Genomic DNA, 17,925 nt, shown 5'->3' with positions numbered 1-17,925 from the left:
GGAGTTGGTTTTTAACATCAGAATATGATAAAACCTCTTTTGGACCAAGAGCATTGTGCTAGGAAAGTGCAACGGTTCAGTCCTGTCTGCTCAAAACAGGATGACTCTTGCTGAAAGTTTTCTGCTTTGCTTTTTATACCTGATCAGGGCCGGTGAGACAGTGGCAACCATTTCTTGAAGGATCTTTCTGGCTTTCTTTTTCACTTTATTAACAGCTTTTGATTGCTGCTGAGCAGAACCATCAGGGTTTAATTCAGCAGCCGCTTCGGCAATTGCCTCTTGTACTCTGATTTCAAAGTGGAAAGACAGACAATGTAACTGGCTCTATGCTACATTCTGTATTATTTTCTAAACTACAGATAACAAATCACAAAACAAAATATACTTTCTCTTTTATGTGATAACACAAGAAAATAAGCTCAAGTTAGAAGTGCTTTCCTTGGCTGTCTATTAAATATTAAGGATATTATATTCCTAAATCAATGAATTCCTGAGGAAGCTGGAAGGCAGATTTGAAAATTTAATTCAAATTCACTGGGTAGCAACTATGTGAATTCGAATGTTCCAGTTATGCTGTGAGGGGCACAGTTACACTGTGGCAGAAAGGAAGAAAAGGAAGATTATCCCTTTAGGCATATAATTCAGAGGTATCCCAAGCCCATTTGCCCAAGTAATGTGTGATTTTTCTTTTGAATACCAAACTTATTATTCATTTACATTGTGGCTTATTAGTGGAACTATTTGTAAAACTCTCTAGGAGGGATCAAAGGTGGACATAAATATTTACAAGTATTTTCCAAATCAAACCAGTAATTTTAAAAAGGCACAGCTCTAGATTTAAATAGCACAGACCAGTAAGCAGTAAGGTAAAAGCGAAGATTTAACCCAGTCTTGTAAATCTTCCACATGACTTAGGGAAGAACGAAGGAGGTTTAAACCTCCTTAAATCACTTCTAAAATCCTAGTTATTACTCAAAATATCTGGATGGAATGAAACATACTTGAGGGGCTTTATCTAGAAAACAGAATATATAATAATCCAAGGGAGTTTCAAATAATTGTTTTTTTCTCCCAGTGTTGCTGATTTTAGGCTAGTGTACAGCAAAACTCCACAGAACCCCATCATTCGTTACTACAGAAAGATCAATTCCACATGACACTTATGCACCATCCCTAATTCTATTCCATGAATAGCATTTATTTCAATACAGCCAGGAATGTTTTCGCAAGTAATTCATGTAATTATTATATCTCCATTATCAACTATTCACTCATTTATTCAATAAATATAAAAGTACCTACTACGTGCCACTACTGTTCAGCCCTGAACAACCATACCACTGGGCTTGCATTTCTAAGTATCTTTCAATCCACTCTGGTCTCCAGCTTCCCAAATCCAGGTAGGTGTCTAACACAGGCCACAACAATGAGGTGGAATAGAAACCAACCTTCACCCAAACTCCCATAGGCTAATGGCTGAGCTTCATAACGATTTCCCCAATCCTTTTGAGTTCAAGTCAGTCTCTTCCATTTTTAAGCAAGATCCTCTGAGGGCAAGGACACTTATCTCATTCTCTTAAAATTTCTAATAATGACTTTCTAATACAAGAATTTGTGCCCAGGTACTTAACAATTATTTGACAGAAATATCAAACTCGCTTCTCTTCTGGCTATAAAATAGGAAATGCATCGTCCCAAACATTCATATTACAGAACACTTAACAGAGAACTCTGGAAATATGTGCATATCTGAACTCCAACTCGCCTTTCATTTATTAGAAGCCCATTCAATTATTAATGCATGAAACAAGACTGCTATTCCCACATGGCACCAAAACCATCTGTTCTCTTGCCTTTCCTTGCTTTCTTCTGGAGCTTGAACATTGAACGTTTGGAAACACAAACACCTCTTGAGACAGAGTCCCAGAGAAACTAAAGGTTGATAAAGGAAATTACTTCCCTACACCCACCACCCATACCTACATTTCCCCTTTACAGCAGCGTCCCACCCTTACCTACTGCTGTTCAGTACGTTTTCAGTCACGTTGGTGGCAAACATGCCTTTATGGACATCTCGCTCTTGAACGAAAAGCACATAAGAAAGACGTCTTGCAAGCCATCCTCGATGCCTGCAACGTGAAAATGATTTAGCAGAGAAGTAGTCTGGGAATACCTAAAACAAGTTGCTTAAACTACACAGGTTCCCCTCCTGTAAAAACAAATCCTCATTTCATCTATTCCTGTAGCAAATTCTCCTTAGTAAGTAGTTCAGGATGCTATGCAGACAGTTTTATTTCTAATTTCCTTCATGTACTCTCAGCTAAAACTTAAACTTGGAATTTATGTATTAATGCTTGAATAGTGTTACTCCGCAAACTAATAATCCAAATATAAAAACAAAAGAAATAAAAGCATCTTACTTTAATACCATTTGAAAAACCAAATATGTTGAATGCTTTATATATAAGCTATATAGCTTATATCTATAGCTATGGGCCATAAAAAATAATTTGGGAGTCTTTTCCTACAATGAAGGGCTATTTTGTTGTTATTACAGTAATTCTTCTAAGGTGATCACTGACGGTCAAATTGAATTGACAAAGTTGATCAGTTGAGAGAAGTCAAGGAAACTAGACAGTGGTCTGAATATTTGTGCTCTGCGCTTATGAAGCCGGAAGTTCTTACTGTTTGGGTAGCTTTTTTGAAAGCACATTCAGCATACCTAGGGAACAGGACATACTCCCATCAGGGACAGTGACTATGTGTTATCTGGACGGGGGTTAAGGACAGGGATCTAGAATAAGAATGCTACAAGCTTCCATTATGTGGTGATTTGAAACCATTTGTAATGATTATATAATGCCTCATTATCATGTCCTCCATAATGATAAGCATATAAACAGTAGAAGATTTCAATTATAAAGTAATTCTGGAAAGATCCAAAAAGCCTTCAATTGAGGAAAAGTAATTTGAGGGGGCTTCCCTCGTGGCGCAGTGGTTGAGAGTCCGCCTGCTGATGCAGGGGACACGGGTTTGTGCCCTGGTCCCGGAAGATCCCACATGCCACGGAGCGGCTGGACCCATGAGCCATGGCCACTGAGCCTGCGTGTCCGGAGCCTGTGCTCCGCAACGGCAGAGGCCACGGTGGTGAGAGGCCCGTGTACCACCAAAAAAAAAAAAAAAAAAAAAGTTCCTTCATCTCTCCTTCCTGACATTCTTTTTCTTCCTCCTTTCCTGTGTCTCATTTCTCTGAAAACTTAGCCCAATATGTTAAGTGTTTAATTCTAAACTCTTCTATCAGTGAATATTTTCAAAACTATTACTGGAATGTACAAAGTCCAAACTCTTGATGAAATCCCTTCACAATGGACTGAAAGCAGTGTGTGTGTGTGTGTGTGTGTGTGTGTGTGTGTGTAAAAATGTTTAGGCTATGCTTCATGCAACACACAGAAGAGCTAAATAGCCAACTCACTTGCACAGGTAGCTTATTACACTGAATAGTTCCACACTGCCTGGTCAATACAACATACGCTAAAAAGTGTGTGTGTGTGTGTATGTGTATCTCATATGCTTTTTTTTCTTAACTGCCTCCAACTGAGGACCACAAATGAACTCCTCGGTTTTGTATGTAAAATATCTACTTACATAAAGAAAAGACTCAATGGGATTCTTTTGCTTAGGATCTTAATCATGTCAACCAAAGGAAAAAAAAATTTCTCCTCTTTCCTTTAAACTTGAGAGCAAGAGAGAGAGAGAAGAAAGGGTAGCATGGAAATTAGAAAAAACACATCCCTTGACTTTAGTTCTATTTAAAAAAAAACTTTATACCCAAATATTATCATGCTCACTTATAATATCATCATCAAAATATGAGTAGTAAAATCAGAAAGACTTAAAATTTAAGTATTTGACTTCTTGGATCAGTTTTTTAATGGAATTTTGTGTATTTCTCATCACCTGAGCCTACTACTGACCTACTCCAGGCATTTAATCTTAGAATTATAAGGACTGGTAGCATTTTTGGCTGCCGTTTCTCTCTTGTCTCGCAGACATTCCCCCTCTTTCCTCATCCCCTAGACTAAATTCACTTAGAACAAAGCCTCTTTTCTCCCACTCTGATGCCTAACAGCCTATCCCCATATGCCTGGAATTTGGAAGTAAGAATTCTAAGAAAAGTCTTAAGCTAATAATAAATCAAAGAACATCTGTTCAATAGAGAAAAATATCTTCCAAATCTCTGTAGATAGGTAGATTTCAAAAAGTTACACTTTCTTTGAGGTATAAAATAATAATAGATCATAAGACATTCAAACCTACACCTCTCCTCACACATATCTCTGTCACATTTTGGCACATTTCAGCTGCAGCATCAATATCTGAATAAGGTAAAGAAAGCCAGAAGTGATATATACATGCTCATGAAAATATTATATAATTACAGCAGGAAATAGCAACAGGTCTTCTCAGGTTCCAATTTTTAGATAAAGCCTTTTGTGTCAGAAGTTAGTATCTTATTAACTCTAAAAAAAATAAATAAAGAGATTCATCTTAAAGTGTGTTAACTGGTTATTATGGAATTTTTCTCTTGACATGTATTAGAAGTATAAGAAATGTCTTTTTACCTTGTGTGAGTTTCATTGATATAAATAACATTCCGCAAACCCAAAGATGGGATACTGGGGTTGAAAAATTTATCCTACATAAAACAAAATAAAATTAGACATAAATATATGACTGGATTGCTGGTGAAGGACTCACATTATTAGTTCTTGAGGACTTTTATAATTCAAGCATAAAGTAAGGCATTGCTTCAAAAATCTGAGATGAAGAAAAATGGTGTTTTATTGAAAACTACTTTTTAGCCTTCTAAGAAGGTCACAAACTCAAAACTAATCATCAGCAGCTTTCAAAAGAACTACTGTCTCTCACTTTCCTGCCCTACTCCCCATCCCCAACCAAAAAGAGTTAAAGCCAGAGACAGCTTAAGTCATTGACAGGAAAACTGGAGATTTCAGTGTTTTCAAAATACAAAAATACTATGCTAAGTATCATGTAGTTATTGTGAGATTACTAAATCTCCCAATAATCCTGACACATAAGAATTATTATCCCCATTTTATAGATAGGAAAACTGAGGCTTGCAGAAGTTTAGGATTCAATCCCAGATCTTGCTTCAAAGAATGTGGTCTTTCTATTCCCCTAAAATGACTGTCTACTTAATGAGAAAACATATGGCTAAAGGTCACCCTCTTTACAGGTAATCTTGAAAGATAATCCAGAAATAGCTCTGCTAAAAAGAGAAAGGCCATAACTTTAACAATGGGGGCAAAAAGGTAAACTTTCCACAAATAAATGCTGAGAAAGCACAATGTACCCTCAATAAAAGATGTCAAAATACTTAAGTGATATCTCCTTAGAGAAAAGGAAAATAGGATTTCATAGAAAGGGTAGCAAATGTCAAAAAATTACTACAAAAATACTGTCAAACAAAAATTATTTTAGAAAAACATGCCATGGAAGAATATAAGATCAAGTTTAGCTCTATCAGGTACTATACGTAGGCAAAAATCATTTATCTGTTATACTACTCACCTATCCCCACCCCAGACCATCACCACCACCAAATAATTTCTTACACTCTCTTCTGACTGAAGAACACATTAGAGTTAAGGTATTGTTTTGATCTTTTAAGCATTCAAAATTAGAATTAGATGAGATGCCAGATCTAAAAAGAAAAGCCACATGATCTATTTAAATCTTTATTTCTACTGGCCTATTAATCTGAACTGGCCTTACTCCTAGACTAGAAAATGTCCATGATCCTTCACTTCCACCATAATCTTGCAACAAGGCACTTGTGATTTAAGAGGAACAATATTTCTATCAAGATATTCTTGAGCAGACCTGAATATTTAACATAAACTGCTTGGGTATCACACAAATCTCTCTCAGATTAGTAAATTCCTTATACAAGACTTTCTGCCAAGCCAAACCTGAGTGGAGAATTCTCACAGCACTGTTAGCTGTTCACACAGGTTATAAGCAACTTCTATAAATTGCAGGGTTAATAAATGGCACTTACATGTCCTGGTAACTGGCCCATCCCAGAGAGAGCTTACCATCCAGTTATACGTTTTAAAAGGTAAGTCTACTGCCTTAGAACACAGCCACATTAGAGTCTACATTCCTGTGCTAACTCATCCCTCTGGCAAAATGCCCTCAGAAGCATACTTCTCATCCAATCGACTCTTCCCAAACACTACACTCTAATGTGGAAGATTTTGTATGGCTTGTTTTTTCCATCAAATACGAACAACAAGCACATGCACACTCCTTCCTAAATCTTCATCATAACATTCTAGTAACCATCCTTCCCTATCACAGAGTCAACCGAAACCCCTCACTCCCTCCACCGCAGGAACAGACACTTAGCAAAAGGGCAAAGCCACTGCTTTAATTTCTTATTCTGTCCTGCTCCACGCTCATGTGTGAGCTCTCTCTCGCGGGCGTGCGCACTCTCTCTCTCTCTCATCCATCTTGCTAGGACTTTAACTTTCAGCGCTAAATTGCAACATCTTGAAGTTACATGAAGGTTCCCACCAACTCTTTGGAAGGGTTATCTTAAAGTAAGATCTACTCTCCCTCTAAAGTCACATTAAAATGAAAAAACAAAACAAAATATAGCCTGGCATCAACTATTAGACCAACATTCACTGAATAAATGAATGGAAAGAAAAACTGAGTCAACATCTTTACTTGGAATATTTGGTTTATAAAGATGGGCCTAAGTTCTAAAAATGCATTAAGTCCATTAAGACTACACAATAATAAAATTCACACAAAGTTGGAAACCTGTGTCACATATTTCACTCTGTTTATTAAAGGTCAACAAAGGTATTAAAGGCAGCATTCTTACCCAGCTCTGGGGAGTACAGGAATAACAACATCTTCCTACAAAGGGCCTTTTCCGGCTCATTAGGCTTTCTTTCCACTTCAAGGTTGCAGATCTGAAGACAGTCGGTCTGAAACGACACTCACCCTAATAAATATTAAGAAAAAATAGTGTGTCAGTAACAAGAAAATTATACTTGTCCACTTGATCTCTAAGCTAGTTCAGATAGAAGAGAAACTTCTGACATATTTTCTTTTTGGTGGCATGTGTTTCTCAGAGTGATTTTTCATTCAAGGTGCTCCCTCTACGACCAACACTGCGAACATAAGCAAAAATTGAGCACCTAAGAATAGCAATAGCTGGCAACACTCAAAGCAGCATTCAAAGGTTTAAAAACTAAGTTATAAAAGGTCAGATAGCCTTCTGACAGTAGCAGAAGGAATAAAGTCAGACTCCGGGAGCCCTATGCTAACAATTCACCTCACTCCCTCTTAAATCACACACTCCCACAAAAGAACGACAAAAGCCTTACCCAGAGTAAACAAGTTGTTATAATACGGTTTAAAATATTTTACTTTAAATGAAAAACAAGGTAAACTTATATAATATTCCTTTATCCTAACAAGAGAGTTTAAAGTCTGGAATTTAAATTATAGCCATACTATCCAATTAGGGTCAAACTCTGCTCTTCTGTTTTAAATAATTTTCTCTTAACTTTGAGTTCATCAGTTGCTCAAATCCCACTGATATCACATTCTCAAAAATAAACCAAAAAACCACCCAAAACTCCAACATCATTTTTTATCTAAAGCAGATAGTGCTCAGGAAACATGTAAAACATGCCATGTTATATTGACATAGGGAAAACAATACAAAAAAAACGCATGCCCTCTGGATTGAGATACATACTAAAATCTCCTATTTTCAATTTTTGAAATAAAGTTTACTTCCATTACAAAATTCACACTTGTGAAATGCAATCATGGAAAACAGATACGAAAAGAAAAAAAAATCTCTTTATAATTACACCACCCAAAACAACTAATAGGCTTTTTTTCCTATTGCTTTTTAACATAATCACTGTACTTAAATTTCCTACTCAATTTTCTCTTCCCAATAACATAATATCATAAGAATTTTTAAATATTAGACTTCATAAACAAATCTTCTAACAGCTGGAGGTAGTTTCTGTAGCTATTAACCTCTATTTGAATTTCTGTTGCTTCCAGTGTTTCCACCTTCATACACACTGAAATGAACATCTTTAGGCTGAATGCTTTTAACCTGTATCTTAAACTTACCCATTCCTCGCTTGCATGCTTACATCGACCAATACTGTATTCAGATGAATTGGGCAAATAAGAAACATCTATCATGCCAAGGGTCAGTGCAGATTCATCCATGTCACAAAGCGTAACTCCCAAATCATGCGCTATAAAAAAATGTATACCGTATAAGTTAATGAGGGATCCAGAGAGCAAATACTAGAACTCAAAATTCTGATTTCTATATTATTTTGCCCCATGATAGGATGTCAAATGAACTATGGAGGACTTCCCCATGTTTAGTCAATGTGTAAAAAAGGACTTTGATGTGTATATATGAATCCAGGCCATCCTGATTTTAAAAAAAAACAAAAAACAACATTCGTTATCTTTGGACTTCATGAACAAAACAGCTATGAATTCACGAGGGTCAATAACAGCTGATTTCAGGTATGTGACAAACAATTATTTCACCTGTGTAACTGAATAGTTCCTGGAAGTATGAAGATACGCATTTATTAAATTAAAGTTACATGTATGCACACAAGTACATACTTTTGAAAAATTATGTGCTGGGAATTCTTCGTCATACACACTGTGCAATGTAAAATGGGTAACGGTAATGAGAGCACCTCTCAAGTTTCCCACTTCAACTGAATTAAGCTCTGAATTTTCTGTGCTGCCTTAAATGAAATGATGTTTGCAATTTTAATACATCTACACAGCTCTAAGACAAAAGTACACTGTTCTAAAATATCTGATTTATAAGTTTTCATATCTTTTCAATAAGCCTTTTCCTACCCTAGGAAAAAATGTTCACTAACAGTGAACTGCTAAAGAAAATAGATATTAACTTAAGATATAAGAATTTTCTAACATAATTCTCAAATTATTTTAGCATTTGACTATTTCTCACCTGGCCTTAAATTAGTCCTTTAAAACCCTGAAAGGTCATGTCCAAGTTAACAGTGTTCCTTGGAGGGCAGATGCCGATTTCTTTACAATCCCCATGTGGATTTACAGTGGTAACTGTTATCCTCAGCATGACTATACACATTCTTAACAATTTTATGTGAGTAGCAATCTACCATAATAGGCGAGGGGAGGGAATAGTAAAGCAATGCACCTGGGAGGAAAGCTCTTCTGTATTATAAAACTCAGCTATCAGTTTCAGGTGCAGAATGTAACTACAACCGGCAGAGCCAGCTGCTGCCTGGGAAAATGAAGACTCGTCTGGCCCCTGTGATGAGGGCAGGACGAGAGGTGGAAACAGTCTTGTGCCAATAGGAAGTCCACGCTTCACCCCTCCCTCCCCACGTTTGTCCAAGGTTGAAAAGTACACCCCCCCCGTAAAAAAAAAAAAAGAGAATCCTGGAGGCGCCAGGCTGTGGGCTGAGGGGAGCCAACTGTGGGTTTTAAAAGCGACAGAGGCAGGAGGGCCAGCTCTGAAGCCAAACAGATCAGAGTTCGAATCCCCCCTGCTTACCATCTGTGTGACTTTGGACGAGTTGGTTAACTTCCATGCCTTGGTTTCCCCATCTGGAAAATGGGCATGATATGATAAATCTTACCTCCTGGGTTGCTGGGAGGACTGGATAATACCCCTAAGACGCCTGGCACAGTGTCTGACGCACAGTGAGTGCTCAGTTCAATCAGTGGTCATCTGTCAACGGACTGTCCCCAGCACCAGCTGCTCCCAGAGCACGCTTGCTGCCTCAACGCCAAAGCCAATGACTCCACGTGCCCTTCGGGTGCGCGGGGGACTGAGCCCACAGGGACTTCCCTCTCGCCCAGGGGAAACCTGCCGCAGCCCGGTCTCCCGGGGAGAGAAAAAGCCCGACCCCCACGCCGGCACGAGCCGGGCCCATCTCTCAGGGGGAATCCGGGAGCTCGAGGGAGAGGGCCGGGGGGAGCGGACCGCCCGGCAGCTTGCTGGAGTAGCGCCGGGCCCGGTGAGAGGGCGACCACGCACCTGTCCCGGCGCTCCCGGCGCGAGCAGCCTCCCTCAGCCCGCTCCCGCCCTGGCCGCTCGCACCCTCGGCTCCGCCGGCTTCTCCTCTGCAGCTGCCCGCACTTCAAGCCTCCGCCGGCGCTGCTGCAACGTCGCGCCATGATGACGCAATCGGCGCCTGGGGGTGACGAGCGCAGACGAGGGCCAGCCACTTCCGGGAGGGCCAGGGCTGGGGCTAGGCGCCAGGGCCCAGCGGCCGGGGCTCTGCGCGGCTCGTGGCCTCGTGCACTGGGGATAGGTCCGAGAGTAGAAGGTGTGCCCGCAAGTGTGTTTGTGTGGCCAGGTACGGCGTGTGCTGCCTAAACGCGCGGTGATTCTGCCTGGGCGCTGAGTCACGTGAGTGTGGGTGCATCTGCGTTGTGTGAGCTCTGTTCCTCTAGAAGTTTGTATCTCCGCCCGGCTGTCCTGGGAGCCTGCACGTGGGCTGTCTTTTTATGAGATTTGTAAGACTGCAGAATTTATTGGGCATGAGAGAGGTAGGGATTGGGAATGACCCTGTTGTGTAGTTTTCCAAACAGTGGCTGAGTGCCTTTTCCTAAAGGAAGAATATAAGGAATTAAAAGAGAAATAAATAAGGCTTGGACGAGCCCGAGTCCAAATTTCTCTGCCTTTGGTCCTTGAAACAAATTAACAAGGGGCACAAAGAGTTTCTTTCACAGTATTTGTCGTACCATTGACAAGGCCAGTGGTTATCAAGAGATTAGCAATTTAGAAGGGAAAAGATAACCTTTTACATGCACTTAAGCAACAAGCATTAACTATGAACTAGCAGACGGTACAAAGATCGTTAAGGCATAATCCCTGCCGTCACGCCTCTGCCACCAGTCCTCATCTCCTCTGCACACATGAACCCTAACCCTCTCTTCCAAACAATCTCTGCCCATGTCCATCCATCAAAAACCATCCACAGCTCCCACAGTCCAAATGCCTGAGCCTGGCATCTAAGGCTTACACAGAGAGGCCTCTACTTTTCCCACTGTTCTCCATCAAGAGCCCCTGCTTCAGCCTCTCCCATCGTCCCTTGTCAAGCCCTGGGCCCTCATACTCCTAACTGTGCTCACACCTCTCTCAGCTAAATTTGACAAGTTCTGTGTTGAACTAGGACTCCAAGACTTCCCTGATGTCTCCAGCCCTCCATAAACACACTGTCATTTAAGTCTTTACTAAATTTGTTACAATATCGCTTCTGTTTTACATTTTGGGTTTGGGGCCACAAGGCACATGGGATCTTAGCTCCCCCACCAGGGATCCAACCCACACCCCCTGCATTGGAAGGCAAAGCCTTAACCACTGGACGGCCAGGGAAGTCCCAGTGCCTGTTTCTTAGGTAACACTATGATACTTTGTTATAGTAAATACATAACAGTAAACACAGTAACTACTTGTTGAAGCTAAGGAACAAGAAGTAAAACAAGAGTTCTTTCTCTGGCACTTCCTACTTCTGTTTGTAAATCCATCCCAAGACAGTTCAAAGCAGCAGGAATTGTTATTCATTTAAAAAAAGATTTTGAGCTTCTTGAAGTCAAGGACCCTGTCTTTATTCAACGCCCCCTCACACACCTTAGCTCTAAGCACACACCTAAGTATTTAAGGCCTATGATGACTAGAATAAGATGAATTCTCATCCCAAAATATCATGAAATTTGTGTACAGATTACTGACCCCTGACATTAAAAAAAGAAAGAAAGAAAGAAAGAAAAAGAAAAGGAGGGGAGAAAATACAGGAAAGTCACAGGATGTGAAGTCACTGTTAAAGAGAAAGTAATGAGAAATGATGTAGAGCACCACGGGAATTAAAGTGTAAGCCAGAGGGGAAAATTAGGTTCTTATATAAACTTCATTTGTAGGCAACTCTTCTGCAACACCCACTGCACAAGAGTTTACGGTACTTGGAGGAGATGTGGACTGCAGTGCACAGATTACTAAATGAGAACTGTTTTGGAAGCAAGTGACACCCTAGGCAGTCTTTTATCAACAGAACCACAATAACTTATAGTAATCCAGATCCAATCTAGTCAGCCAAGGTGGAGCAACAAGGACTGAAGGATTGAATTTACTCTCCTGCTAAGATGACAACAACAATAAAAAAAATTTTTTTTAAAAAGCAAAATATATAAAACAGCAAGCAGTGCAGGACTGTGGTCCATAAGGGAAAGGAAGTGAATGAGGTTAAGCACTATGATTGCCTCAGCCTACTGCCTAGAAAGAGTTGCCAGGCTATAGTGCAGACAGGGGTAATCCAGGGAGAGCTAGGTAGACTTTCTGAGTTGAGAAGCTAGAACTGGGAGACCAGGAAGGCCAAAACAGCTGGAATTGGGAGTAGAGTACCAGAGAGGTGTGCCTCTTCCCACAAGGCAGAGTGAAAAGATAACCAGTGAACATATGGGACCAGGAATAAGGCCTGGAAAATCCCATAATTCGCAACTCAAATAGTCTTGCCTCAGTAGTGGGGTAAAATTAACCGTAGAGTAAAACTTCTCTGGACCTACCTAACAAATCTTAAAAGGCAGCCCCCAAAGGATCAAACTTCACAAGAACAAAATATCCCAAAACAAAGTACAAGAATACTTAAAGGATATCAAAAATATCCAGCACCCAACAATGTAAAATTCACAATGTTACTCTTCCAATCAAAAATCATCAGGGATGGGCTTCCCTGGTGGCACAGTGGTTGAGAGTCTGCCTGCCGATGCAGGGGACATGGGTTCGTGCCCCGGTCCGGGAAGATCCCACATGCTGCGGAGCGGCTGGGCCCGTGAGCCATGGCCGCTGAGCCTGCGCGTCCGGAGCCTGTGCTCCACAACAGGAGAGGCCACAACAGTGAGAGGTGTGCATACCGAAAAAAAAAAAAAAAAAAAAATCATCAGGGATGCAAAAGGAAGCAGGAAAGAATGAACCACAATGAGGAGAAAAATTAATTAACTGAAAAAGTCCCAGAAATGACAGAGATGATAGAACTGGTAAATAAGGACACTAAAACATACTTACAACTATATTCTGTAAGTCCAAGAAAGTAGAGGCAAGATTGAGTTAAGCAGAGATGTGGAAAACTTAAAAAAGACCCAAATCAAACATTAGATATTATAAAACCATTGTCTGAGATTTTTAACACACACACATGCACACATCACTTGTACAGGATGAACAGCAAGTTAGACGTTACTGGAAAAAAAAAAAAGAACCAGGAAATGTTGCAATAGAAACTATCCAAAATGAAACACAAATAGAAAAAAGTAAAGACTGAAACTAGAAATGAACAGAGTATCAGTGAGCTTAATATATATGCAACTGGCATCCCTGAAGAAAAGGAGAAATATCAGAAATACATATTTGAAAAAATAATGGCTGAAAACTTCCCATATTTGATTAAAACTATAAATTCACAAATCCAAGAAGCTCAACAAACTCTAAGTAGAAACAAGAAGAAAACTATACCAAAGAACATCTCAATTAAATTGCTTACAACCAGTGATAAAGTGAAAAATCTTAAAAACAGAGGAAAAAAGACACATTACAGTGCAGAGGAACAAAGATCAGAATGTCAGGAGACTTCTCATCAGGAATATGCAAATGAGAAGACAGTGAAGCACCATCTTTAAAGTACTCAGAAAGAAAACTGTCAGTTTAGGATTCTTTCCCCAAACATGTATCTCAAACACAAGACAAAATAAAGACATATCTGACACACAAAAGCTGAAAGAATTCACCACCAGCAGACACTACAAGCAATGTTAAAAGAAACTCCTTCAGGTGGAAAATACAGCCAGATGGAAATTTGAATCTACATAAAGGAATTAAGAGCTCAAGAAATCATAAATCTGTAGGAAAATAATTTTTTTCCCTTTTAAAACTCTTTTAAAAGATAATAGCTTAATGCAAAAATAAAAACAATATTTGGGGGGGTTATGATATATGTAGAAATAAAATGTATGATGACTGCACAACATCCAGAAAGGGGGAAGTATCTGTTGTTGTAATATTCTTATACCAAGCATAACGTGGTGTAATATACTTGAAGGTAAAGATGTATACTCCAACTCTTAAAACAACTGCCGTAAAAGTAAAACAAAGAGTTGTAGCTAATACATCAGTGAAGAAAATAAAGCAGAATCATTAAAAAAAAAAAAAGTCACTCGAATCCAAAAGAAGGCAGTAAATGAGGAGAAAGGAAAGAAAAATGGATTGAGAAAGAAAAAACACATAGCAAGATGGTAGATTTAAATTCATGCATATAAGTAATCACCCCAGTTAAAAGGCAAAGATTGTCAGACTGGAGAAAAAAGCAAGAACCAACTGTATGCCATCTATAAAAAGAAAAAAAAATCACTTTAAATATAAAGACAAATAAGTTAAACGATTGAAAAACAATGTACCAGGCTAATGATAATCAGAAGAAATATGGGTGGTTATATTAATATCATACAAAGTAGATTTCAATACAAAGAATATTACCGGAAATAAAGAGGATCATTTCATAATGATAAAGGAGTCAATCCATCAAGGGGAAGAAACAATTCTAAATATTCATGCATCTAGTACAAAGCTTCCAAATATATGAATCAAAAACGGACAGACTTTCAAGGAGACATAGAAAAATCCATGATTATAAACAGTAATTTCAGCACCTCTGTTTCCATAACTGAGCAATTAGGCAGAAAATCAGTAAAGATATACAAGGCTTGTACAATACTGTCAACCAACTTGGCCTAATTGACATTTATAGAACACTACACGATAGATAGGATATCATTTTTTCAAGTGAATGCGGAACGTGTCTTGGTAAAACCTGCCATAAAACAAGTCTCAATAGGTTTATAAGGATTCAAATCACATAAAACATACTCTGACCACAATGAAAATTAGAAATCATTAACTTAGAGGTATCTGGAAAATCCCCAAATATTTGGAAACTAACATGCTTCTAAAAAACAAAAACAAACAGAATAAACACCCCACCGTTTAAAGAATAAATAAATCAGAATGAAAATTAGAAAGTACTCTGAACTGAATGATGGTGAAAACACACCTTATAAAGGCTGGGACTCAACACCTTGAAATACCACCCTGAGATCAGTGATTTGAGTTGAGACCTGTCTTCTTTTCTAATACAAATATATTAGTGCTATAAACTTCTCACTAAGTTTTGCTTCAGCTACATCCGTCAAATTGTGACGTGTGCTTTTTTTTCTCTGCAAGAATATTATGAGGAATATATATCTCTGCAAGAATATTATGAGTGTCAACTGACTTGCCGAAATCCAATGACAAAATATCTGTGACATGCCCTGATCTCAAATACAACAGTTACTCCATCAAAAACTTTTAAAGGATATAAAGTTTGGCCTGACTTACTGAATCTATGCTGTTCTCATCATCCACTTTCCTCTAGATTTGTTTTCTTCATTCATTTATTTAATAAATATGTATAGAACACCTACCGCCCGCCAGGCAGCATAGGATAAGATAGCCTAGGAGACTTACACACAACTGTTTGATAATTGTGTCCCAAAAGATTCAAAAATCAGCCTCAAGTTCAGTAGCCTGTGGCTTCTACAACTCAGTTGATTTGGGGCAGGCAATGAGACCTGTCTGTCCAATACCCATTCCTTGTGGGGTCCTGGCTATTAGAAGCCTGATTTTATTCGGAGTGATCTCTTGCCCAGCCCCGAGAAAAGAGTGAATCAAAGTATCTGAGTTAATTATGATAATCTTGTTCTCTAACAGTCTAACTGTCCCCTGCAGCCAAGATGGTCTTATGACCCAGTTCTGGGCAGTGACACCTAAGAGAAAATCAAACTTGAGGATTTCTGGAGAAGTGTTTCTTTCCTAGTAAAAGGGAACAGATACAGCTGGCCCTGCTTCTTTTTCACTTTTTTCCCCCATTTGCTCTGTAATTTAATGTCCAAACCCCACATTACCAATCACACACCTCTGGATTTTAAGCCACTGAAATCTTTTTTTTCTGTTACTCACAGACAAATTGCATTCCTGACTCATATTTCATTTTTAAGCACAGTGATTCCGGCTGCTAGAATAACTCAAACATATGGGAGGAAAAGAGCATTGAGAAATAGTCCCTGCCAGTATATCACGCTGGGGGATGGCAATGGACGTGACCTGGGAGCCTGCCATCTAGAACGTACCTTAGGCCAGAAGAGAATGGAATCCCCTCTGACTCACTTTTACCACGTGTGTGACAGAACAGGTACTTCAATTTGACTGAAAACTGCTTCATAGTAGATTAAGCCAAAAACTTCAAAGAAGCCAAGCAGGAGGCAGTCATGCTTCTGGGAGAGCTGGCTTGGCATCTTCTACTGTGTGGGCTGCATGGCAAAGCTGATGCACCCACCCCAGGAAGCAAGGCCAGTGGGAACCAGGTAGGGTTCCAGGCTTTCAGCCACAAGCAGGGCCTCAGGGCAGGGCACCAGCTCTAGAGTTGGAAGCAGGGCACTGAACCAGTAACTGCTAGAGCAGTAATTAAGAAATTAGCTTCCAAGTCAATTTCTTTTGTTTACAACTGTTAATTTATTCTTAAAAAGGAAAGTTATTTTTCCTTCTCCCAGGAGTGTAGCCAGGCTCTGTGGTTTAAGTCCTGAGGTTCTGTTGAAAGAGGCTAAGTCATGGCCATTAGCAGCCTTTTTGTTACTGAAAGACAAAAAATGAGAAACTATTGACCGTCTTTGGTCACCAGAGGAGACAAAACCTGAACGGGCCTTCGCTTCCTCTGTGGAATCAAGCTGGACTGTGTGACAGGGAGAGGTTATCTGAGGCAGTAGAGGCCAGGAAGGCCCAGGTGCTGAGAAGGGGCTCAGGATGGAGGACTCCGCTCATGGATCTGATTGGAGATCGCTCCAATGTAGGCCCTAGAGGTGGCAGATCTTCAGAAGGAGGGTGAAAGTGGAAGCACTATGGAGAGAATAGAGAGTCTTGGGAGCCTCGGTGAAGGTCCCGGTGGCTGAGCAAGTTGGGAAAACAGAGCTCCACGCACCGTGCAGGGTGTAGGCAGGGAACAGTGGTGAAGAGGGCCAGCCTGAACAGAGCCAGGGCCTCTGGCTCACAACACATGTGCCAGGGAAAGGGAGAGGAGGGGAGTCCCAACACTGATCACCGTTGGACTTCTAGGGACCCTTGACACGAGCAGTTTGGAGACAGATTAATTCAACATCAATTCATGCATAACACATTGACTGAGAGCCCGCTTTGTGCTGAGCATCTTTTTCAGGCACTGAGGTTACACAGATGAGGCTGTCACACATAGATCCTGCCCTCATGGAATTAATAGTCTAACAGCCTATGGAATGTTGGGAGGGAGACAGTAGGGAGAGTAATAAACAAGCAAACAAATAAAATCATGACAAGTTTTGGAAACTGCAGTGAAGATCCAACAGCATCTGTCACAGAGAATAACAGAGGTGACCAACATTAGATAAGGTGATGGGAAGGGCCTCTCTAAGGGAGGAGCAGCTACCTTGAGGCTGGGGTGTGAGAAGGATATGAAAGGAGACCAGGAAAGATCTTTCCAAAAAGAGGGAACTATACCTGCCAAAGCCCTGAAGGAGGACAGAGCTTGGCAGACAGAAGTGAACAAAGGCCAGTGCAGGCTGGAGGGAGTGAAGGGGATGTGGCAGAGGGAGGGGTTGGGAAGACAGAAGGGGCCAGATAGAGCAGGGCTTTTTAAGCCGTAGTAAGAAGTTTGAAAAATGAGAAATAAAATGGTGACATGTCATACATGTCGTGGCGGAATCCACATGCCCTTT

At 40.0% G+C, this 17,925-nt stretch overlaps 1 protein-coding gene across 5 annotated transcripts in view; it reads right to left on the bottom strand.

Annotated features, from left to right (window-relative positions):
- The window catches only part of GPAM (glycerol-3-phosphate acyltransferase, mitochondrial), a 42,726-nt gene extending 32,462 nt beyond the window's left edge, over window positions 1–10,264 (bottom strand). Inside the window, exons 1-7 of one of the 5 annotated variants that reach the window (XM_067709416.1) lie at window positions 10,193–10,264; window positions 9,644–9,696; window positions 8,194–8,324; window positions 6,917–7,039; window positions 4,623–4,696; window positions 2,016–2,129; window positions 140–286 (exon numbers count right to left, since the gene is read on the bottom strand). In XM_067709416.1, the coding sequence (XP_067565517.1) occupies window positions 140–286; window positions 2,016–2,129; window positions 4,623–4,696; window positions 6,917–7,039; window positions 8,194–8,324; window positions 9,644–9,680 (626 nt within the window). In that variant the 5' untranslated portion in view covers window positions 9,681–9,696; window positions 10,193–10,264. Of the gene's footprint in view, window positions 1–139; window positions 287–2,015; window positions 2,130–4,622; window positions 4,697–6,916; window positions 7,040–8,193; window positions 8,327–9,643; window positions 9,697–9,728; window positions 10,088–10,129 lie in introns of those variants that run through there. The other 4 variants (XM_067709415.1, XM_067709418.1, XM_067709417.1 and 1 more) reach the window with 4 other exon arrangements.
- Window positions 10,265–17,925: the final 7,661 nt, after the last annotated feature.

The sequence above is a fragment of the Pseudorca crassidens genome, chromosome 16 (genome assembly GCF_039906515.1).
Source record: "Pseudorca crassidens isolate mPseCra1 chromosome 16, mPseCra1.hap1, whole genome shotgun sequence".
In the NCBI taxonomy this organism is placed as follows: domain Eukaryota; kingdom Metazoa; phylum Chordata; class Mammalia; order Artiodactyla; family Delphinidae; genus Pseudorca; species Pseudorca crassidens.
Note: the sequence above shows the minus strand (reverse complement) of the source record. Positions and strands in the feature narration are given on the sequence as shown.